Source organism: Prionailurus bengalensis, chromosome E1 (assembly GCF_016509475.1).
Source record: "Prionailurus bengalensis isolate Pbe53 chromosome E1, Fcat_Pben_1.1_paternal_pri, whole genome shotgun sequence".
Taxonomy (NCBI): domain Eukaryota; kingdom Metazoa; phylum Chordata; class Mammalia; order Carnivora; family Felidae; genus Prionailurus; species Prionailurus bengalensis.
In genome coordinates this window covers 5,753,536-5,778,209 of record NC_057347.1, presented here as the reverse complement: position 1 = coordinate 5,778,209, position 24,674 = coordinate 5,753,536, and the positions used below count along the sequence as shown (strand labels likewise).

Here is a 24,674-nt window from a genome sequence, read left to right as displayed (position 1 = left end):
GGGATTTCCGGAGAGCTCCTACTGCCCACTTGGGGCTCGCGGCCACGAATCTAAAGTAAAACTCGTGTGTCAGATCGATCTGTTCCTGTACAGCCGAGCCGCCCAGATGCCGGTGTGCACGCTGTGGGGGGGATGTACACGGCAGGCGTCCCGCAGAAGGTGTTAGCGATGGCTGAAAGGCGACTCAGGTCACCATCACAACCATGCTTCTCTCTGAATTCCCCGAATTCTCAGCAGCTAATTCGACGTGGGGTAGGAAGGCGAGCCAAAGTTGTCTCCAATCACAGACTTTTTTTTTTTTCTGGCAAGTTCAGACCTTTTGCCGTCAACAATTATGCTGTGGCCGAGACAATAACAAACTCTGTGAATTTCCCCGAAAGGGACAAAGGCTGTTCAGACCCGCGGACATATGTGCACCACACAGGGTGTTAGCGGTTATGGCTCAAGTACCCGCTCAGGGACTTGGGACCACAGCGGGGGACAGGAGTGGTTCATTCTGCTTTGGGGGTTTGGAGAAGGCAACTTTTGAGATGAATGTTGAAGAGAAAGGTAGGTTTTTATTTTCCCCCCTTAGATAACAGCTCAGTATGTCCCCTGACCAAATTTCCCATGTCGGCACTGGTTCCTGGGTCTGAAAGTGCACCCCAGGGGACACAGTCCTGTGGGGACTGTGGTTTGCTATGGGGATTCTCATCCAGCACCAGCATTAAACTGCAGTTTGGGGCTCCAGGGGAACGGCCTTCAGCCCTGCCTTAGGCCTCCCCCCTCAGCCCCCCCAGCCCACGGGCCCCAGGCCCTTTGCACATGTGTGCTTACCAGTGGCCATAGTCCAGATGCTGCCTGATGATGGTGTGGGGCTGCACGGTCCCGTAGGCATCCACCTCAGGCAAGTTCATGTCATCAATGAAATAGATCAGCTTCTTGTTGCCTGGGGGGCCATAGTTTCTGCCGGCCTTCTTTTCTAGAGGCTTCTCCAGGACAGCTGAGGGGAGAGCCAGTGGGTGAGGGAAGGAGGTTCGTATCTCAGAGGCCAGTGCAGAGACAGAACCAGTGCCAAGGACAAGCCGTGGTGCAGCGTGCACCTGCCTAAGTCCTGGCGTTCTACGGGACCAGAGGTGAAGCGGGAGCCCGCCTGGCACTAAGGGGGACTGCATAGACCAGGCACCGAACACCTCACTAGGCGTGGACCCTCTTGGGTTTCTACAAAAGCACACCATGTCGTTTAATTCCTGCAACGTCGGTGCCGGATTCGTCTTAGCATCCCATTTCACGGAGGAGGAAACCGAGGCTCGGAAGAACAAAGAAACTCTTCTAAGGGGAGGTCAGCGTACAAGTCTGGGACGGTTAACTTTCAGAGCCCAGCTCCTCCGATCGTTCCTGGGGTCCCCAGATTTCTTTGTTTAGAGAGTCGAAACAGAAGATACCTTCCCGGTCTCAAGGCGTGGCACTCTACCCTCGAGGAAATCTCCAGATAATTGGATTGTGGAGAGACCTGCCCGCTCTGGCTGAGACAGCACAGGAGCGTGGAGGCCTCGACTCCCTTATCAGCGTGGGTGGAGGCCCCTTCCACACCTGGGGTACAAAACGGGAGCTACTGGGGGCGCCTGAGTGGCTCGGTCAGTTAAGCAGCTGGCTTCGGCTCAGGTCACGATCTCACGGGTCGTGGGTTTGAGCCCCGCGCCGGGCTCCGTGCTGACCTACTTGGGATCCTCTCTCTCCCTCTCTCTCAAAAATAAATAAATAAAAACATTAAAAACAACCCCCAGGAGCTGTTGGATACTTTGTGAGCATATTCTCAGAGTATTCATCTCCCAGGTGGGGGTAGGGGTGGGGGTGGGGTCTTCCCCGAGTGGGAACAGGAGCAGAGAATTGCCCGGAAGCTTCCAGCAATGCCAAGGGCTCCTCCACTGCTTTCGGGTCACCAGGACCCTATCAGAGCATCTCTGTGCTTTTCCGGAGACTTCAGTACAGAATGACTCTCTTCTAGGAAGTGTTTCTTCAAACGGCACCGTAGTCCAGCGTGACGGGACTTGCTTCGAACCAACTTAAGTAATAGAGTGGAGATACGTGCATTTTTTCCCCCAGGAAAGCAATTAAATATGTATCGCAAGAACAGACATGTCTTATTATAGCTGGAAGCTCGAAGAAGCGTGAGTCTTCCCTTGAAAAACAAGTTTGTAAACAAGGAGAAAGTGTCAACAGACATTTGGAGGTGACAGAGAGGAAGACAAGTCCCTTTGAGAAGCCTGAAGATTCTTAATTTTCTGGTCCTGAGTTAAATTAAGGGTTTCAAATACGAATTAGATTTCAATGTAATTAGCATCCAATTAACATACACCATCAACCAATTAATCACCCAACACCTTTCTCCCCCTAAAGATACAACAACCATATACGAGATCTGTCAAAAGGAAATATAATTAATGGGCTGCCAAGGACATGTTTTTGAGAACAGGCCTTCTAGTAACTTCTCTTCTTAGGAAGAGTTGTTTTCTCCTCCCCGCAAAGGAGGGATATTCAAATCAACCCCTGGAATGGAGCAGACCCCTCTAATCTGGGCCCGTCCAGCTCTACGTGCTTCTGAAGGATTATCGAGGAGAAAACCACATCAGTTTGCAAGAAGCGGGCTGGGAACGCCTCGGACCATCCCAGCAGGATGCCGCTGAGTCCCCCAGGGAGGGAGGACTCCCTCAGGAAAGGCAGCCGTGTTTTTGCTCCCTACGCGGCCAGACACTGTTGCAACTCCCCTCCCGGATGCAGGGCGGGAAGTGACAGTTTCCAGGCAGAACCGGAGAAGCAGGTGAACTTAAGTTGATGGCGAAGGCATCCCATGCGCGAGACGCACAAGGACATGTGATCGGCCCCTCACATTTCAGGGTCCTGCATCATCGCAGACAAGTCCTGACGGTCAAGCCCATACCTGGGCCCCCCCGAGTTCATCAGCTCACCGAATGTCTCCCCTCGGACAGGCTGGTGTCCCGCCTGTGGCCGCGTGCGGCACCTGCTGCTCTCCGCTCTTCACACAGTTGCTTCTGCGAGATCGCAACACCATCGTGCGGTCTAAGAGCAAGTGCATTTTCCAAGCAGGTCCCCATCCGCTATCTCGTTTCGCCGCCGTCTCCGCCGCGACCGCCCTTTGCCCAGCGGCTCTCACCTGCTCACCACGACATCGTCCCAAGGGCCTCCCTGCTTTCGCCCTTGATCTCTTCACCACCCGCTGTTCTCAAAGCAGCAGACGGGAGTACCCTCGCCGGCTGGAAATCAGATCCTGCCCGTCTCCCGCTTAAAACGCACCTGGGGCAAAAGCCAGTGTGGTTCCGTCCACAAACCTCGCATCTCGGTTCTTCTCTCTCGAGGCTGTCCTGTTCACTCTCTCTGCTGCAGCCATCCTGTTCCGACACGTTCGCTGCCACAGGGCCTTTGCGCTGGCTGTTGTCCTCCCTGCCGCTAATCCTTTCTCCCAAATTCCAACAGAGCTTGCTCCCTCGCTTCCATCAGACATTAACCTGCTCCAATGCCATCTCTCGGTGAGCCCTTGCCTGCCCTCTAGCCAAAATTCACCCCTCACCCCAGTTCTCTGTGCCGGCTTCGTTATTCCCTGTGACACGCATCACCACTTAAAATGCCATACATTCAACTTAGGCATCGTGTGTGTGTCACCTTAACCCCCTCCGCACTATAAACTCCATGAGGACAGGAAATCTTTCTCCGGTTTTTTATCTCGCACACAGTAGGGCGTCCGAAAGACATTCATAAAATTAAGGAAGGAGCGAATGATAAGCCCCAGGAAGAGCAAAGAAAGATACGTTATATCAATGTCGTAATTAAGAACACAGAGGCTGAGGCTGTTTGCATACCTTGCCGAATGACGAGCCAGGTCTGTAGATACCGAGGCTGATGCACCTTGCGTATCACCCCGAGAGAGAGCCCTCGCAGGCAAGCCCTGACACCCCAGCCCCCGTGTATGTCTGCCCCCGACCACCCCTGTCCCACAGATTCTTACGGTCTCTGAGCTCGGAGTAGGGTGTCTGTTCTTCCGCAAAGCATCGCTAAAGGCTCTATATGCAGCCCATTACACGCCTGTCATCACTGACCCCTTGGAGCAGCCCTATCATGTGTTAAAAATCTTTTAACAAATGAGCGGGTTCGAGGGTTTGAGCCCCACCTCAGGCCCCGTGCTGACAGTGCAGAACCTACTTGGGATTCTCTCTCTCTCTCTCTCTCTCTCCCTCCCTCCCTCCCTGCCTCTCCCCCACTTGCTCTAGAGAAGCAAGAGGCTTAGAGGGAATAAAGGACTCTGTCCCAGGTCCCACAGCCACCGAGTGGCCCAGCCAGGATGCTAACCTGGGTTAGCAAATCACTTAAACGTTGTCACAAGGTGACTTCTGCGCTGGAGAAATCCCCGGTTTCGTGAACCCACCGCCTGGCCACACTTTTTGACAGAGATCATGAGTAATTAATCACGTCTCATTTTGTACCGCTTCTCCTTTGCTTCGAGCTATTTTCTTTCTACACCATCTAGTTTTTCATGTGTTGAGACATTTCCACTATACTGTACGGACTCTGCATTTATTCCTTCCAAATATAATCATGCTCTGCGTGATTGTAAAAGTAATACATATTCATTCTATAAAGATGAAAAAACAGAGAAAATCATAATGATGAAAACGAAAATTACCTGTAATTCGATCACCTCGTGGGAGCCACTGTTTTCAATATCTTGGTGAATTTCATTCCAGTCTATTTGGTCTGTTTGGTTTTTCCTTTACAAAATCAGTTTTGCATATTCTGCTTGTGTGTGTGTGTATATATGTACAAACATACACTTTGTCCATCCACGTAGATATATGATAATATAGCCTCCTTAAAACATGATATTAATTGCTGCACCGTGTCCCATAATTTGGAGGTACCAAAATTTATGGAGTGGTTTCTCTGTCGTCTCAAATCTATGCTGTATTCCATTTTTTTCCTATACTCTGAAGCCACCTCCACTTATCCTGAGCCGTGTGTCTGGCCCACGAGGTGACAGATCTTTTCATGATTTAATTTCCTGTCATCTCCTTTTCGAAAGACAGGCGGACGAGCTATCTGTTACGATGGAAGCGTGAGGCTCCCCGGGTTGAGGGTTCGATCGGATCTTTTCGGGTCCTGTCTAACCTCAACCTGTTAACGAATGGGTTACAGAGATTCACATCGCACAGAGATTCAGACGCCTGAGCTCCTATCTAATGAGTGTAATTAAGGGCTCAAATATTTGTTAAACGAATCATTTAAATTGCAGGTGGATGGTAAGAGAATTCAGAATCGTGAAGCGCATCAGCTTCAGCCTCCTCTCTTTAGGCTGCAGATATAAGTCCCTCGATGCCTGGTCCGTTTCTTTGCTTCTCCTTTTTCGCTTTCTAGACTGTCTTGTCTATGGGTCATTGCAAATTCTTTTAGTCTTAAAAATTACTTATATTTTCTTTTAATTTTTAAATATTTTTGAGAGAGAGAGAGAGAGAGAGCGAGTGCACGAGGGGCAGAGAGAGAGGGAGACACAGAATCTGAAGCAGGCTCCAGGCTCCAGGCTCCGAGCTATCAGCCCAGAGCCTGGCGTGGGGCTTGAACCCATGAACTGTGAGATCAGAAGTCAGACGCTTAACCAACTGAGCCACCCAGGCACCCAAAATTACTCATATTTTCTAAAAAAAAATGAGAGAGGCTTCAAGTATTTGCAGACATAAAACAGACCAATTAAAGGAGACTAACCAAGGATTCCAAAGCCATATAAGAAAAGAAACGTGACTGGGCCCATGATCCAGATGACAGGGTTACTGTAACCAAATAAAAATGTATCTCACGCCTACCTGAAATCTCACAACTAAACCTGTGTTTAGTTACAGCAACCACGACATCCTGGATTACTGGTACACATCCACTTCTAATTTTCTACGAAAAAAAATTTTCCAGGCGCTAAATTCTAGCGGGCACGTATCCTGGATACTTACTAAAGGAATATCAGGCTGCAGGATGAGCAAGGTCGTCGATGGGGGTTTTACAGGAGATGTAACAGTAACTGAAAGTTATCTTTCATCCTCCTGAGCCTCAGCGAAGCCCAAGGGTGGATCATTAAATTGTAACTCAGTAAAGGAAACGAAAGCATTGCAGTGGGTCTGTGGGTTTAGAAGGATAGGAGGAGGGCGGGTCCCTGCCTCCCTCAACGCGAGGGTTCAGTGTTCTTGATCTGTGCTCTGGGCAGCTGCTGGAGAGAAGTCAGTTGGAATCTGAGTCTTTCAATGACTACCCGAAGGGCCGATTTGATTTACTATCAAAGGGAAAGCTATCCATGTGCTCTAGCTATCAGATGAACGGAAGCAAAGTTGGCATTCGAGCGTGAAAAGCAAGAAGCCTGACCTAGAATCTCATCAAAGCCGATCAAATAAGACCGCTTGGCTCTTAACTCCTTGTGGGACTTTCAGGGAAGTCCCTTAACACCTCTAAGCCTCATTTTTCTCATCTTGCAAAAACAGAGACTGTCAGATCTGTGATGGACACCGTTTCCAAAATCCTCCTCTCTGAGTCACTTTCCAGCGAGGGTGGCCCTGTGACACGGTTCTGAACGGGAAGACACATGTATAGGTCACCGGGGTTCCTGGAGAGCTCTCGTTCCCTGACATGGGCCCTAACTCTCCCCTTTATCTTTTCCTTTGTTCCATTGGGAACGCAGATGTGATGGCAGGAGCAGCAGCCATTCTGCCAACCTGAAGAAGCAGCCAAGAGAATAGATATTATACCATCGATATCATTGAGCCACGGATTTCGCATTAGTAACTGCCTACCTCAAGACTTCTTGCTGTGTGAAAAACAAATTCTGTCCACGTCACTGCCGTCAGATTTTCTGCTGCATGGCAAAGGCATTGCTGACATGGTGTCTCACTGGATGGGGAGGGTTAAATGCACTAAAGGGGCGGGACCCTGAGCCCAATGTTTGGCACAGTACAGACAGCACATAAAGCACATGTTGCCTCCACGGGTGAGCCATGGGAATGCCTTGAAACACAACCCCATTTGTACTTGAGACTATTGGGCCTGCATTGAGAACCATAGTTGGTGGAGACCCCAGAGCTGGAAGAGATGAGACACAAGGGGTGCAGGGTTTATCAAGCAGCTGCGTCCTCTATAAAAGAACATCTGATTTTGAGAAACGGGACGTTTGATGGGCTAGCCGGATCCGTCAACTGTAAAATATCCCCCCGCAGACCTCCATGAATTGACCTGCAGGGTAAGGTTACTTCCCATTCGAACGTCAGAACCTTTCTTACCAAAACATTGTTTTTGTTTTAAAAACTTTTTAATGTTTTTATTTATTTTTGAGAGAGAGAGAGAGAAAGAGAGAGAGAGAGACAGACAGACAGAGCATGAACGGGGGAGGGGCAGAGAGACAGGGAGACACAGAATCCGAAGCAGGCTCCAGGCTCCGAGCTGTCAGCACAGAGCCCGACGTGGGGCTCAAACTCACGGACCGCGAGATCATGACCTGAGCCGAAATCAAGAGTCGGAGGCTTAACTGACTGAGCCACCGAGGCGCCCCTCAAATTGTTATACTTTAATATGTGCCATATGTGTTATATGTCAATTATAACCCAACAATGCATTTTTATTTATTTATTTATTTATTTATTTTTTTCAACGTTTTATTTTTTTATTTTTGGGACAGAGAGAGACAGAGCATGAACGGGGGAGGGGCAGAGAGAGAGGGAGACACAGAATCGGAAACAGGCTCCAGGCTCTGAGCCATCAGCCCAGAGCCCGACGCGGGGCTTGAACTCACGGACCGCGAGATCGTGACCTGGCTGAAGTCGGACGCTTAACCGACTGCGCCACCCAGGCGCCCCCCAACAATGCATTTTTAAAGGGAAAATGGCAACAAAAAAATTATACTGCCTTTAGTAGGAATGTGGATAAACGGGCTGTGGTTTATTCCTACAAAGGAATTCTATGCAGCAGTGAAAACCAATGAAATAGATCTACATGCATCAAAACGGATAATGATTAAAAAAGTAAGTTCTCAAAGGAACTTCCAGTATGATCACATATTTAAAATGTAAATACAACACAACATTGTGTATTTTTATGGGTACATGTATATATCAAAATTGTAAGTTTGCATCTTTTCGTGTGTCTGTTGGCCATCTGGATGTCTTTGGAAAAATGTCTATTCATGTCTTCTGCCCACTTTGTACTGGATTATTTGGGTTTTTTTTAGGTGTTGAGTTCTATAAGTTCTTTAAATATTTTGGACCCCAACCCTTTATCGGATATGTCCTTTGCAAATACCTTCTCCAATTCAGTAGGCTGCCTTTTAGTTTTGTTGATTGTTTCCTTCGCTGTGCAGAAGCTTTTTACTTTGATGAAGTCCCAATAGGTTATTTTTACTTTTGTTTCCCTTGCCTCAGGAGACGCATCTAGAAAGAATTTGCTATGGCCGACGTCCAAGAGGTTACTGTCTGTGTTCTCCCCCAGGATTTTGATGGTTTCGGGTCTCACACTTGGGTCTTTAATCCATTTTGCGAAACATCACGGGTCACCAGGGAAACACAAGCCAAAACCACAGTATTGCCTCACACCTGTCAGAAGGGCTAACATCAACAACACAAGAAACAACAGGTGTTTATGGGATGCGGACACAGGGAACCCTCTTGCACTGTTGGTGCGGATGCAAAATGGCGCAGCCACCCTGGAAAACGGTATGGAGGTGCCTCAGAAAGTTAAAGGCAGAAATATCCTACGATCTAGCAACCGCACTACTAGGTATTTATCTGAAGAATATAAAAAGTACTAATTCAAAGGGATACATGCAGCCCAATGTTTATAGCAGCACTATCTACACAGTAGCTACACTGTGGAAACAGCCCAAGTGTCCATGGAGGGACGAATGGATACAGAGGCGGTATATATACACAATGGAGTATCACTCAGCCATAAAAAAGAGTGAAATGTTGCCACTTGCAACAACATGGATGGAACCAGGTAGCATGATGCTAAACGAAGTAGGTCAGAGAAAGACAAACACCATCTGGTTTCACGCACAGGTGGAATTCAAGAAACAAAGCAAGGGAGCCAAGGGGGAAAGGAGGAGACACAAACCAAGAAATAGACTCTTAACCGCAGAGAACACACCGAGGGTCACCAGGCGGGAGGAGGTGGGGGATGAGGGGAAAGAGGAGATGGGGATTAAGGAGGGCACTTGTATCGAGCACCGGGTGTTGTATGGAAGAGTGGAATCACCCTATCCGACGCTTGGAACTATTATTATACCGCGTGTTGGCTGGAACTTAAAAACCCAAGAGAAGATGTAGATTCAGAATGATACGCATCAACTTTAGTACTTGGCCGATGAGGGGCAGGAAGGCGGGTGGGGGTGGTGTGCTGGCTGTGCGTACTGCTAAGATTCGTAGCAAAATGACACAATTTTAACATCTGTGAAATCTGGGTGGTGGGTACATGGGCATCTGTTACATTATTTTCTGTCCTTCCCTGCAGGCTTGAGTTATTTCATAATTTCTAAAAAGTTTAAGCAATTCTCCATTGCTCCTTCTTAGCGTCTAGTTCTCCTTGCCAGGGGCACCTGCTGTTACCAGTTGTGTGTACTTCTTGAAATATTCTAAGTGTATATAAGCATAGGTATGTGAGTGTATCTATGTGTATACTTTTATATCTTTTTAATTAAAAATTTTTTTATATTAATTTTTAATTTTTTTTAACAATTATTCATTATTGAGAGATAGAGAGAGACAGAGCATGAGCAAGGGAGGGGCAGAGAGAGAGGGAGACACAGAATGCGAAGCAGGTTCCAGGCTCCGAGCTGTGAGCACAGAGCCTGATGTGGGGCTCGAACTCACAAACCTTGAGACCATGACCTGAGCTGAAGTCGGACGCCCAACCGACTGAGCCACCAGGCACCCCAGTTTATTTCTTTTGAGGGAGACAGAGACAGTGTGAGTACAGGAAGGGCAGAGAGAGAGAGAAAATCCCAAGCAGGCTTTGCATTATGAGTGCAGAGCCTGATGTGGGGCTTGAACTCATGAAACTGAGAGATCATGACCTGAGCTGAAATCGAGAGTCAGACAATTAACTTTGAGCCACCCATGTTTATTTATTTTTGAGAGAGAGAGAAAGAGAGAGAGAGAATATGAACTAGCGGGGAAGGGGCAGAGAGAGAGAGAGGGGGACACAGAATCCGAAGCAGGCTCCAGGTTCTGAGCTGTCAGCACAGAGCCTGACACGGGGCTCGAACCCACAAGCCGCAAGATCATAACCTGAACCGAAGGTGGACACTTAACCAACTGAACCACCCAGGCGCCCCAGTATACACCTCTTTTTAAACAAGACACATTTTGGAGCGTGATCTACCCTGTTCCGTATCTTCCTTTTCCCGTTCAACAAAGCTTTGGAAGTATTTCCAACCCCGTTCATACAGAAACGTCCTCACGTGTCATAATGATGCTCAGCACTCCATCTCGTGGATAATTAGGCTACTTCCCACATCAGTACAGGAGGGGCAGAGAGAGAGAGAAAATCCCAAGCAGGCTTTGCATTATGAGTGCAGAGCCCGATGTGGGGCTTGATGTGTGTTTATAACGGGTCTGAAGTGGCCCCACACACATCTTGCACGCCTGTCTGGGTGTACTACCTGCCCCGGGAAGCAGACCATACACCACAGCACACTGGATTGGTTCGTAATGACGCAGGCTCTTAGGCACAAAAGGCGACAGAGGCACTCGATTGCAGAAAGAGCGTTGGGCTCAGGATGTGCGTGGGAGAATCTGCCTCTTGTCCGAGACCGGGGTAGCTGCCCTTTGAGAATCTCCTTTTTTGAAATGTTCTCTGCCCTCTGGGATACCAGGTTCCTGGCTCCCCTGTTCCTAAGTGTCATCAGCTTAGGAGAGGCGGGAGTCTTTCTCCCACCATTTTATTGCTTCTAACACGTTTTAGGCTGAGAGGCCAAATAAACAAAGTTGTTTGGACTGTGACCAACAGAAAGAGGCATGAGGCTCCACGTAAGGGAATTCAGCATTTTCTTTTTTTTTCCAGAGTCATGGGTATGAGCTCTGCTGTGTGGGCTTTGTGGCCTTTATGCTGCTCCTCTTGGGCTCTGGGTTAGTCCCAAGTTCCTGGCTGCTTCTGGACAGCAGAAGCTTCACCCACCTCTAGTGTGGAGGATGGAAGGGACCAAGAGGCCACTAGGGAGCTAACGGGACACAGAGGTGTTGTGTCCAGCTGCAGTGACGGCCGGTGTTATCCTGGCCCCATCTGACAGCAGGCTGACTCTTCTGAATAATTCTCTGTGTTTCACCAGGACAGGAGGAGAAAATCCTCCAGGTTGGGGACCCAGGAGAAGACGGAGAGGTCCGGGCGAGAGGACCCGGGAGAAGAGCAAACAGCTCGTCTCCCTTTCCTTGGTTACGAATTTTTACTATTTAAAGTGTTTGCTTACATGCAGAAACCTGACCATAGGATTCTAGGGAACAACTCCTCCAGAATACTCGAATGATACCACGGACGGTAACAGTAATAACAGCAAATATTTAGTACAGTTTTTGTGGTATTTTCCTACCAGGGAGGCAATGTAACCTTGTTGTTAAGGGCAAGGCTCTGGGGGCGCCTGGGTGGCTAGGTTGGTTGAGGATTTGACTTTGAGTCAGGTCATGATCCCACGGTTCATGAGTTAGAGCTCCGGGTCGGGGTCCTCAATCACAGCATGGAGCCTGCTTGGGATTGTCTCTCTCCCTCTCTCTCTGCCCCTCCCGGGCACCTTCTCTGTCTCAAAAATAAATTAACAACAACAAAAAAAGAGCACAGACTCTGTCTGGGCTCAAACCCTGGCTCCATCGTCACTCTCGGCATGGCCTCGGGGAGCTTATTTAATTCCTCTGCCTTGACTTTCTCATCTGCAACACAGGGACGATACAAGGACTTACTTTATGGGGCTGTAAATGATGAAATGATTTAAAAACATGTCAACTTCCGGGGCACCTGGGTGGCTCAGTCGGTTAACTGCCTGGCTGTCGGTTTCGGCTCAGGTCACGATCTCAGGGCTCGTGAGTTCGAGCCCCGCGCCAGGCTCCATGCAGACAGTGTGGAGCCTGCTTGGGATTCTCTCTCTTTCACTCTCTCTCTGCCCCTCCCCTGCTTGCATGCACGCTCTCTCTCTCAAAAATAAATCAACTTTTAAAAAAATTATGCAAAGTAAATAAATAAAAACAGGTCAGCTTCCAATCCCAGGTTGGCACCTCACACGTACTTGATGAATGTTTGATAAATGTCACTTGTTGATATTAGCCTACTGATCATAGATTTAAGAATCAGAGCAAATGGGCAGAGCTCATAATCTGGTCGGTCACCGGACTCCAGGCTTGCAAATAAGGGCAGGTATATTCTCCCAGGAACAAACGGGGTCAACAAGTGAGCCAGACAGGCACGTAAAGTCCGCTTACGACCACCACCGGGCATTAACGTGGCAACGTCAGGTCACGATGCAAGGCCACAACACAGCATACCATGATGGTGGCCGAGGTCTCACGGAAGAGAGATGAAGCGAGTGAGAGCTCATGGTTAACACTGAGGGAATTCTGCAAGCTGGATTATTAAGCACAGCCATTATTTAAACAATAAATTAGATAATGAGGCACCTGGGTGGCTCAGTCAGTTGAACGTCTGACTCTTGATTTTTGGCTCAGGTCATGATCCCAGGGTCATGGGATTGAGCCCTGTGTTGGGCTCCATGCTGAGCACAAAGCCTGCTTGAGATTCTCTCTCTCTCTCTCTCTCTCTCTCTCTCTTTCTCCCTCCCTCCCTCCCTCTGACCCTCTCCCCTGTTCGTGTGCACACACTCTCTAATAAAAAAAAATAAAATATAAATTAGGGTGCCTGGGTGGCTCAGTCAGTTGAGCATCTGACTTCAGCTCAGGCCGTGATCTCACAGTCCGGTCTGTGAGTTCGAGCACTGCATCGGGCTCTGTGATGACAGCTCGGAGCCTGGACCCTGCTTTGGATTATTCTGTGTCTCCCTCCCCTCTCTGTCCCTCCTCCACTCGCACTCTGTTTCTCTGTCTCTGTGTCTCAAAAATAAAAAAAAAATTAAAAAATAAATAAGCTTACAACTAATTACATTATATTACAAAAAAAACAAAGGTGAGGATATTCAAAACTCATCATATCTGAATGATTGTTACCCACTCTGCCTGGGAAGTGGAAATACCATGGAGGGTCACCACCACAAAGGTGGGAGTATTTCCACCACAGAAACGGATAGGTTTGTCTGGTGCTTGTGCAGGTTTTCACAAGGTGCCGGAGAAAAAAAGCGTTAATCGTGCAGATGAAACTTCAAAGTGCATCACGCCCGCAGCCGTTTACAGGGACAAGAGCAACAAAGAAAACACAAGTGTTCTTTGGCTGTTCAAAGACGCTCACGTCACCGACCCACTAGTGAATCTGTGCCACGAGCCTTCCTCATTTCGTGTTGTCTTACTTGTTCAGGTTCACGTGGGCACTAGGGTCCCAACGGACCCTGGGCAGCATTCATGAGCCCAGCAGGGGGTGGAGCCCCGAGGCTCGAGGCTCGCTTGACAAAGAGGCAGAGGAGGGCCTGTCACCGAGGGGTGCCTAACTGCTCTGAGAGGCAGGGAGCAGACACCTCTCTGTGTTCAACTCCTGGGGGGGGGGTGGTTACGGGGGAACCCCAACAGGTGCCTGATGCTTTGCCCCGGCTCCATGTCGGGGGCACGTGGCCACTCAGACACCCCCGCACCACCCTCCACGCGCTCCGGCCCTCACCTTGCAGCATCGCCGACGTGGTATAGTAGTTGAACGGCACGTTTTGCACCAGGTACTCCTCGGCGTCGAGGCTGGCCAGCTTGGTTCCCACCAGGACCGACTTGCCGACCCCCGCGGTCCCCACCAGCATGACCGGCCGCCGCCGCTCCAGGAGCCGCTCCAGGAAGTAGCACACTCGGACGGTCTCGCCCGTGGGCACCAGGCAAGCCTGCGGGGAGGACACGATGGGCAGGCTCGTGGGAGAAACAGATGCGGGGCGGAACGTTCTGGAACATTTCAGAAGAGGGACTCCCCCTGGCGAGGGGGCGCTGGCTCACTACCTGGGGCGGGGGCGCCTTCCTTCGCATGCACGCTAACACCACTCCGGGAGTTCATTCTCGGGGTGGAGAGATCCCCTCCCTCCTCGGCCAGCTCCGTCTGCCTCCCTGTGGCCTCTCTAACGCGCTTTAGAACCTTCTGCCCCCAGGATGCCGCTGGAGTTTGCAAATCAAGTTAGCTAGTCTTTGTGGGGTGTCTGTGGCTTCCCTGCACCGAGAGTCTCCTCTCGAAAAGCACGTCGCTGGGCATGACTGGTTGCTGGCAAGGTTAAAACACTTGAGGGCCGATAACGGGCTGTGACGAGGACCACTACGGATCCTTGGCACGAGCAGACATCCTTGGTCACTTGGCCACACTCACCTGCAGAGGCATCTCAGGGTCGAATTCAAACTGGGGGATGAGCTTGGACCAGGGCTCGAATTTCTTGGTCTCCGGATCTATGTAGTAATCAAAGACGGTTCCCTGGGAGGGAAACTTGACTGTCTTGAACTGCGCGAGCCACCACTTGCTGAACTCTTCCCGGTGGTCTGCAAGCTGCCAGAACAAAGCGGGTCAGGAGGCGAGGCTCTCCGGAGCTTGGGAAGCCTGGACAGACTGCCCGGCCGTCGGGCAGAAGGTCGGGGCCACGAAAGGCTTTGCAGACCTGCCCGATGGAGTGGCTTCTCCAGGAAGGATGCTGCTTCCCTGGGGATCAGCCCTGACGAGGCGCAACAGTGCGCGGACACGAGTGCCACCGCTTGACCGTGGGGCTGAGTCCCCCTGGCACTGTGCATCTGAGACTCTTCACGGGGTGTGAGAACACCGAAAAGAGTGGGGTCCCATGACCGCAAGATGAAAAGACAGATCGACCCCCTTCCTCCCAGACCGCAGAGACCCAGCAACTCCAGGGTGGCGGTTAGGGACGGAACGGATGCAAATGGAGGCTGTTGGCACCTGGGGGGTGCAGGGCGGTGGCGTGAGAAGAGCCTCACCTCCTTCTGCGCCTCAGTGTCCGCCGTGAAATGAGCACCCCAGAAAAGAGAACTTCCAAGGACTCCGAGGTCTTCCTTCAAGAGCTAAAATGTATTTCTTTTTAAGTTTATTTCTTTTGAGAGAGACAGGGACAGTGCAAGTGGGGGAGGGGCAGAGAGAGAGAGAGAGACAGAGAGACAGACAGACAGAAACAGAATCCCAAGCAGGATCCGCTAGCCAGCGCAGAGCCTGACGCGGGGCTTGAACTCACGAAACCACGAGATCGTGACCTGAGTCGAAATCAAGAGCCGGACGCTTAACTGACTGAGCCACCCAGGTGCCCCAAGAGCTAAAATTTCTAAAACGTAAGAGCAGCAGAGCCAAAGCTAAACTGGTCTTTCTGACGGAAGGAACAGGTAGAGATACATGATTCACATGCACGCGTGTTAGATCACGAGCCCCTCAGGGCCGTGCAGCGGGTAGACTCAAATTATCTTACTATAGGGGCGCCCGGGTGGCTCAGTCGGTTGAGCATCCGACTTCGGCTCAGGTCATGATCTTGCGGTTGATGAGTTCGAGCCCCGCGTCGGGCCCTGTACTGACAGCTCAGAGCCTGGAGCCTGCTTCCAAGTCTGTGTCTCCCTCTCTCTCTGACCCTCCCCTGCTCACACTCTGTGTCTGTCTCAAAAATAAATAAACATTAAAAAAAATTTTTTTAAATTATCTTACTATGTCCAAGCCAAAACATGCCAGACACGGGCACATGCATGCACCCCATAACATACCCGCGACTACTGGCAATAAGCCCATTCTTTGAGCATACAGACCTAGGAAAAATCCCCAAAAAGGAAACCTAAAAAGAGACCCAGACTGGACATTTTAGGGAAATGTTCCCGGAGGGTGGGACAGATGAGGAAGCTGGGCGTGTGGGCAGTGAATCTGGGCTTGTGGCCAGTGGGGCAGCTCACTTTGTTGCCTACTGGGTAAGTAGTACTGAATTTCTTGCTTTGGAATGAGAACGGAAACAAGTCTCGATACAGACGGACAGATCTGTGTGTTCTTATTCTGACATGAATTCAGACGAAGGGGGTGCGGGATCTTCTCAGTCGTGTGCTCTGCGACCAGGAGCCTTGGAGGAAAAAACCCATTTTTGACTCATGGATACAATCCTTCAAGATTTTCAACGTCCCTTAAAAACCGGATTGTAGATTTACATGGAAAAACCAAGGCGAAGGTCACCTTTAGAAAAGAAAACAGGTTGCCGACTAATCTTTGACAAAGCAGGAAAGAATATCCAATGGAAAAAAAGCCTCTTTAACAAATGGTGCTGGGAGAACTGGACAGCAACATGCAGAAGGTTGAAACTAGACCACTTTCTCACACCATTCACAAAAATAAACTGAAAATGGATAAAGGACCTGAATGTGAGACAGGAAACCATCAAAACCCTAGAGGAGAAAACAGGAAAAGACCTCTCTGACCTCAGCCGTAGCAATTTCTTACTTGACACATCCCCAAAGGCAAGGGAATTAAAAGCAAAAATGAACTGTTGGGACCTCATGAAGACAAAAACTTCTGCACTGCAAAGGAAACAATCAACAAAACTAAAAGGCAACCGACGGAATGGGAAAAGGTATTTGCAAATGACATATCGGACAAAGGGCTAGTATCCAAAATCTATAAAGAGCTCACCAAGCTTCACACCCGAAAAACAAATAATCCAGTGACGAAATGGGCAGAAAACATGAATAGACCCTTCTCTAAAGAAGACATCCAGATGGCCAACAGGCACATGAGCAGATGCTCAACGTCGCTCATCAGGGAAATACAAATCAAAACCACACTCAGATATCACCTCATGCCGGTCTGAGTGGCCAAAATGAACAAATCAGGAGACTATAGATGCTGGCGAGGATGTGGAGAAACAGGAACCCTCTTGCACTGTTGGTGGGAATGCAAACTGGTGCAGCCGCTCTGGAAAACAGTGTGGAGGTTCCTCAAAAAATTAAAAATAGACCTACCCTATGACCCAGCAGTAGCACTGCTAGGAATTTACCCAAGGGATACAGGAGTGCTGATGCATAGGGGCACTTGTACCCCAATGTGTATAGCAGCACTCTCAACAATAGCCAAATTATGGAAAGAGCCTAAATGTCCATCAACTGACAAGTGGATAAAGAAATCGTGGTTTATATACACAATGGAATACTACTTGGCAAGGAATAAGAACGAAATATGGCCCTTTGTAGCAACGTGGATGGAACTGGAGAGTGTGATGCTAAGTGAAATAAGCCATACAAAGAAAGACAGATACCATATGTGTTCAGTCTTATGTGGATCCTGAGAAACTTAACAGGAACCCATGGGGGAGGGGAAGGAAAAAAAAGAGGTTAGAGTGGGAGAGAGCCAAAGCATAAGAGACTCTTAAAAACTGAGAACTGAGGGTTGATGGGGGGTGGGAGGGAGGGGATGGTGGGTGATAGGCATTGAGGAGGGCACCTTTTGGGATGAGCACTGGGTGTTGTATGGAAACCAATTTGACAATAAATTTCATATATTTAAAAAAATAGAGAAAAAAATAAAAAATCTGAAATAAAAAAAATAAAATAAAATAAAATTCACTCTAATAAGGAAAAAAAGAAAACAGGTTGGGTGCGTCTTCTCCTTCTGCCGCCAAGGCCACTTGGAGCTCCGTGGCCAGTTAACGGCCACGCCGTGGGCTGGGCCACACCAACATCGCCTCATCCCTGTAACCCAGCACTTGGCCTCACCTCCACCATAATTGGACGCTAAACACAAGGTCACCTCTGCTGAGCCATCCAACAGCTCTTTCTCAGTTCAGCTCTCTGGGTGTCTCTGCAGCAGTGACCTTAAGGAAGAGGTGACCTTCAGAAATCCCCATCGCCTTTGGATCTGGACGGTCCTGCGGTCCCCCCTCCCTTTCTGTCCTCTGAACTTGACGACACTAAGGTGCGGCCCATATACCGTAGAAGACCTTGGGCTGTAACATCACCTTATCTGATCCTTGCCAAGCTCCCGGGAAGCCTGGTGAGGGCAAATTACTCCTATTTTACATATGAAAAGACCACAACTCAGAAGCCTCCACTTCCAAAGCACATGGTGCCGAACCCAGGCTTCCCGTCTCCAGAGCACGTGCTCTCCGAGAGGTCATTTGCTTCTGAGAGGCCACTACCCATGATCCCCTGCAAAGTCCTTTAGGGAGACCCTCCTTTAGCACCAAGTTCTTTTGCTTTTGCAGCTGGCACTCAGGTATGGGCTGCATGCTGAATTCGTGCTTTGCTTTAATGACAGCTTTTCAAACATTAAGCACCACTGGTGTTCCCGACGTGAATTCTTTGGCCAACTTCCTATCTTGCTATTTACAGCGCTATTTTTGGTGTTTGGCTTGAATGCAGGTTGGGTAGGGGTCTTGGGCATTCCCTGCTGCTAAAAGCTTTCTCCCGTGTCCTTTCCCCATGTGCGAGCATGGCCACCTACAGTTCCAAGTGCTCCGGGACACCCGGGAGGACGCTTTCTCCTGGGCTTTTTAAAAAGAGTTGAGTGGATTTAAAATGTATTCGGACACAGAAAAATTGACCAGGAGTCTTCATCCTGACTGCCCTCCCCACCCACCCCCGGCACTGCCTACTAAGCACTGAAACGGGGGAGAAGCCCGACAGTGGTTGCTGTCTGACATTTCAGCAGCTGAAAGGTCAGGGTGTGCATTTGATGGAAAGAAGTGACCTATGCCTTCTGGATCTCTGGACTTGGTGAGGTCTCACCCACCCTGCCGGAGTCCTTGCCTCCAAGAAGCAGTCCACGGAGAAGCTCCGAGGACTGCAGGAGGCAGTGTGAGATTCTCAGACGCCCAATTCCCAGTTTCAGGCATTGTCCTGCCCTGGGGAATTCCCCCTTTCCCACCAGGATCTGGAGAGGGGAGGGAGAGGGAGAGGGAGAAAGGCACGTGTCCCAGGAGCTTGGGAGAGCTGCTTTCTGAATGTGGACCACAAAAGAGCATGCTAGGGAGCGGAGGGAGGTAGGGTGGATGCTAGCAGCGAGGGTCTGTGAAAAGGAAAGAGAAACTAGTTGTTAGTTCTAAATTAATTGTTGGGGCGCCTGGGTGGCTCAGTCGGTTAAGCGTCCGACTCCTGGTTTCGGCTCAGGTCATGATCTCACGGTTCGTGAGATCGAGCCCCACGTCGGGCTCTGTGCTGACAGCATCGAGCCTGCTTGGGATTCTGTCTCTCTCTCTCTCCCTCTCTTTCTGCTTCTCCCCCCTTTGAAATAAATAAATAAGCATTTAAAAAATAAATTCATTGCAAATTCTCCCAGCTCGCCGCCATTTTGGATTCTGGAACATGGCTTTGCCCTGGGAGACTGACGACGCTTTTTACCTCTCTCCTCGGAAGAGCCCCACATCAACCCAGACTGGAAAGAGTAAATCATAACTCTCCACCCACCGTGGGTCTGTTTGACCCCTTGCTGTGAGGGGGGCACCAGACACTTGCTATGAAACTGAATATTCACGGTGCGAGAACATGAATAATAAGCACATAACGTGTGCCAGCACGATTTAGCCCAAAGAGCTCTGCACATATCTGTGTCGGACGATCAGAACAGTATCCTTTCCTTGACTCCTCATGACCACCCTAGATGCTGTGCATTGCTGTCCTCACCCCTGCCTCTGTACACACGTGAGCAGCAAGGTAGAGAGAGGCGCAGCCATTTGTCCAAAGCCCCCCAGTATCAAGTGGCAAAGTTACAATTCGAAAGCAGAGTCCGTGTCTGAAGCCCCTGTATGACCCTGCCTGATTGCTAGAGTAGGCTATAAAGGACTGGGTTGCCCAACCTTGGAAGTGAGGTTTCTAGATAGAGAACTTTTCATTTGGAAGAAACTAAGCCAACAAAACGTCTGGGGATACAGGAAGGGTTAAAGAGCAGGATGCCACTGGGGCGCCTGGGTGGCTCAGTCGGTTAAGCAACTGACTTGGCTCAGGTCATGGTGTCACAGTTTGTGGGTTCGAGCCCTGCGTCGGGCTCTGTGCTGACAGCTCGGAGCCTGGAGCCTGCTTGGGATTTTGTGTCTTCCTGTCTTTCTGCCCCTTCCCTGCTTGCACCCTGTCTCTCAAAAATAAAAAAAACACTTAATTTTTCTTTTTAAAAAGAATAGGATGCCAAGATACCCCAAGCCAACATCCCTTCCCCTAAACATGAGGCTATAGGGAGCCAGAACCATGAGATAAATACTGATTTGGTTCCCTACCCCTAGATGTCAGTTAACCTTTGGTCCAAGCTTCTGTGAACAGCGCTGGCTAACACTCTGGCCGGGGACGGAGTTGTACGTGCTTGTCCTGGAACACTAAAGGGATTCCTCCCTCTCAAGCCTCTACAGCACAGCATCGTTCCGTCTATAAAACACATCCCCTTGCAAAGTAGCATACCTATACCGCCAGTTGTTCCAAAACACCGCGGCCCTCCACGACATCGGATGCACCACCGAACCAAAAGGCAAGAGCTCAAAACCTAGCCCGATCTCATCGGTCTTGCTCCAAAGGGCCCTTCTGTGGGGACCGACGTCTCTGGCAGAGCGACGGATAGATAACAAAATAGCCCGATGCCTTCAGATTGATTCTGACATCCCGCGGCCCTGTTTTCCGCATCTTTGCTGGAACGCTGGTCTTGGCCACGGCGGGCTTGCACGTGGGCGTCAAGCCCGGCATCTCCTCTTACCTGATCTTGGGCCATTGCTCCGCCGAAAGCCCAGATGGCGGCAAACACGAAATAGAGCTCGTAGGTTTCCTTGGGGCAGTCTGCAGGGATGTCCTCTGTGGTCAGGAGACACTCGAGAAGGTAGCACAGCATCTGAACCATGCTCTGCTCTGGGATTGGAATCGTCTTCTTGAATCTGCAGGGACAGACCCAGAGATGCTCTTTGACATACGGGCTTCTCTCCTAGAGGCTTGCTGGACAGCCTCGGCACCCACTTGCTTTGGGGGCACTCGTGACCCGTCAGGATCCCTGGGGTTACGACGTGCTACCGAAGCCTTTATTCTCACCGCCTACTTTTGGGTCAGCTCTCCCGACCAAGAAGGGGCCCGCGGTGCTCCGAGAAGGTCCCTTCTCATCACCCTTCCCTCCGATACCCTCCCCCACTGCTCTTCCCTTCTCTGAACAGTGACCGCCCCCTCAGTCCTCAGGGAGTGCAGGCCACTGCGACGGAACAAGGAACCATTCCGGTTTCCCCAAGTGTCAAAAGCCCTCCCAGAGTCAGCGCAGTGCTGAGGCTGGTCCTTCCCTGCCTTTGGCTCAGAGAAGTTCCCTCAAATCAAACACACACACTGAAGACATTTCCTCGGGAACCCGAGTCTTACGGGCGGGGAGGCAGAGTGGGCCCGGACAGCTGCTTATTGTAGATACAGTCACGACTTACTTGACAGAGGTCGTCTTCTGAAAATACGCCTCACTCTTTTGTGGCCTAGTTTTTGTACTTAAAAAAAATTTTTTTTTTTTTTTACTGATTCAAGTTTATAGATTTATTGTGTGAGTGTGTGTGTGTGTGTGTGTGTGTGTATGAGAGAGAGAGAGAGAGAGAGAGAGAGAGAGAGAGAGAGAGAGAAAGAACAAGCAGGGGAGAGGCAGAGAGCTGGGGACAGTGGATTCGAAGCAGGCTCCGTGCTGACTGTAGAGAGCCCGACGCGGGGCTCGAACTCACAAACCCCGAAGCCGGCCGCTCAACCGACCGAGCCACGCAGGCGCCCCAAGAGTCTGATTTCAAATCTGCCATGCTTAGGGTAACGAGGCCATGCCAGTACCAGCCGTTAAGACCCTTCCTGCCCTTGCTCTCCTCTGCCCCCTTTCGACCTGAGGGGTCAGAAGCTACAGCTGGTGATGGGTGGGGAGCGGGGACCAGAGGAGTAAGGAGAGAAGCTGTCGGGGACTCCCCCACCCTCGCCACTGCCGGTGGACGGCAGGAAGCGGGCCTGAGCGGGGTGGGGGTGGAGGTGGGGAGAGGAGAAGCCTTCCTCGTAAATGGAGTTTGGTTTTTAAAGTTTTCACGTGTTCGTGACCGGAAGCAACAACATGCCTTCTTGCAGAATGACCAGAAAAGTCACGAACGTGGCCCCAGATTCCCTCCGGGGCCGGGGGGGGGGGGGCAGGAGCAGAACCAGCCGCACAAAACGGGTCTGAAGGTGAGGCGGGACACAAAAGCTGCTGTATCATCATCCCTTGTATGGCCCGCTTGTTCAACGTGAAGACTATCGTGCACACGCCCCACGCCTGGTGGTATCGGGGCCAACGTTAATCAGCACCCAAGCCGTGGCCGCGTTTCTTCCTCAACGGCCACAGAGTTAGGAGATCGGGTGAGCGGCCTCTGGACGCACAGAATACACTCAGCATCCTCACGGCTTGGTGAAGAGGCTTGTACACATGCTCGTATGCTCACACACTCGTGCACGCGCGCGCGCGCACACACACACACACACACACACACAGAGTTTAGCATCTCTTCTTCTAATTGTCCAGAGAGGGAAATGGCCTAACTCTTAGAGACAGGTTGTATCGGGCAAGGGGCGGGGCATGCGGCAGGACAGGGGGCGCGGGGTCCCTTCCACCTCGGCCCCCACGCCGGCCAACTCTGCTCCACCCCAGGGCGCCACAGGCCAGTGAACCACAGAGTCAGGGGTCGTTCTGAGCAGCGGCCTCAATTTCCCGGAAACGCAGTCCTGGCGTTTGTTGACTTGTCGAATGTTCGGGAACGACGGGTCCCTGAGTCACGTCGCCTCCCCGGCACCGACCTCGGATGGCTGGGCTGGGCTCAACTACGAGGCCGGGCGCCTGACACCCAGAAGGACGCGTCCACTGGCAAGAAAGCAGGTTGCAAACCTCGGACCCCCCCTACTCTGCAGACACGTGTAATATTCTCGCTGGAGGCAAGAACAAACATTAAACAAACACTAAAAAAATAAATAAATAAATAAATTGTTGCCTTCCGTGTTTCCCGGCCTACCTGGTTCTGAGTGTGTCTAAGCAGGTCGGGAGGTACTTGTCAAACAGGATGGTGAGGTTGGCTCTCTCTGTCTGGACTTCCCTCTTGTCAATCCAGCTACTCACGGGAGGGTTCCAGCCCAGGTCCGTGGGATTGATGTACAGGATGCCTGGGATCGTCAAGAATTTGGTTAAGTTTCCATAAATGCCACTGTATTCCTCAGCCCATGGAGTTACTTTCTCTGCGTAGAAAACGTACAGAGGACTGGACTTCAAAGAAACAGAGGCCTGGCCGAGGTCTTAGAGGGTTAAGTAGGATTGCTACCCGATGGCCTGAGAAGAGCTGAGAGAAAGCAGTGTTGGCAAGGATGATAGGGCCAAGTCCAGGCTCAGGAGGAAACCGGAGCCTGTGGACGTGACCTTATTCAGCAAAAGGGCCTTCCTTTGCACATGTGATTAGGGATCTCCTGACGGGATCATCTTAGATTATGTGCGTGGGACATTGATAAGTGTCCCTATAAGAGACAGAAGAGACAAGACACACGCAGAGGAGAAGGACACGTGGATATGGAGGTGGGGGTTGGAGTCATGGGGCCGCCAGCCTGAGCGGGAAGAAGCAAGGCAGGTTCTCCCCTAGGGAGGGAATCAACGCCTGTTGTCTTAGAAGCCATCGAGTTCATGGTGACTTATAACAGCGGCCCTAGGACATGACTAAATACAGAGAGAGACTATTCTCCTGCCCGCGTTCACAGCCTCAGCACGGGTTCCTGGAAGGAACTCTGGTGTTACGGTAGACATCAAATCCGCTCTCCTGTGCCCCAGTCTGTGCCCGTCAGTTTGGCCGTGGAGCCAGAGGTTAAGTTAAGGTATGAAGTTGTCATTTCTCACCAGGAGGTAGTGAGAACTTCGATGCTGGGTTGTCACCACTGCCGTGGAGGCTAGAACTGGCCTACAAGGAGCCTCGTTCCAGGCACTTCTGTGCAGAGGACAGTTGTCCAGCTCAGGGACCCTTTCCTTCCCATCTCTGAATGAAGAAAATCCCATGGCCCCGGCCTGGGAGCGCCTGGCCACCCTCGTGGACACAGATTCGGGCTGGGAATCAGGCCAGAGTTTCCCATGATGCACGGGCGGCTCCCGCTCGGACCTTCCTTGGGAGACAGCCACATCACACGTGATGCCAGAGGCACCTGTGTTCAAGGGCGCGGCTCTGCGGGCTTTCTCGTTTCCCGGGGGATACCTGCTCTGGAGACCGTTGCTGGGGTGGCCGCGCGCAGGTGGCTGATCTCAAACAGCAGCCTCATCGTGGGACTCAGGGGGATCCTCTCGTTGTTCGTCAGGGTCAGCACCTGGCGACAGGGAGGGACACGCCAAGGTAGGAAGGAGTGAGGACACGTGATCAGCTGGGGTCGGGGGGTGGGGTGGGGGTCTCTGGATTTGGCTGGGTATTCCTGGTAGGGATCAAGGATGATTATTTTCCTCTTTATGATAAGTATTCTCTAAATTTTCTACAAGAATCTTCTATCCCTTTTCCTATTGCCCCGCTGTGACCTCCATCCTTGTGTGTGTAAATGCATCCAAAAAAAAAAAAAAATCACCTCTCT

The 24,674-nt window shown here is 50.6% G+C and overlaps 1 protein-coding gene across 1 annotated transcript in view; it reads right to left on the bottom strand.

The window, feature by feature from the left end:
- The window catches only part of DNAH9 (dynein axonemal heavy chain 9), a 332,285-nt gene that overhangs the window by 156,259 nt on the left and 151,352 nt on the right, over positions 1-24,674 (bottom strand). The window contains exons 35-40 of the mRNA XM_043585501.1: positions 24,311-24,419; positions 23,096-23,243; positions 20,818-20,992; positions 14,497-14,670; positions 13,819-14,026; positions 817-982 (exon numbers count right to left, since the gene is read on the bottom strand). Coding sequence (XP_043441436.1) covers positions 817-982; positions 13,819-14,026; positions 14,497-14,670; positions 20,818-20,992; positions 23,096-23,243; positions 24,311-24,419 — 980 coding nt within the window. The remainder of the gene's footprint in view (positions 1-816; positions 983-13,818; positions 14,027-14,496; positions 14,671-20,817; positions 20,993-23,095; positions 23,244-24,310; positions 24,420-24,674) is intronic.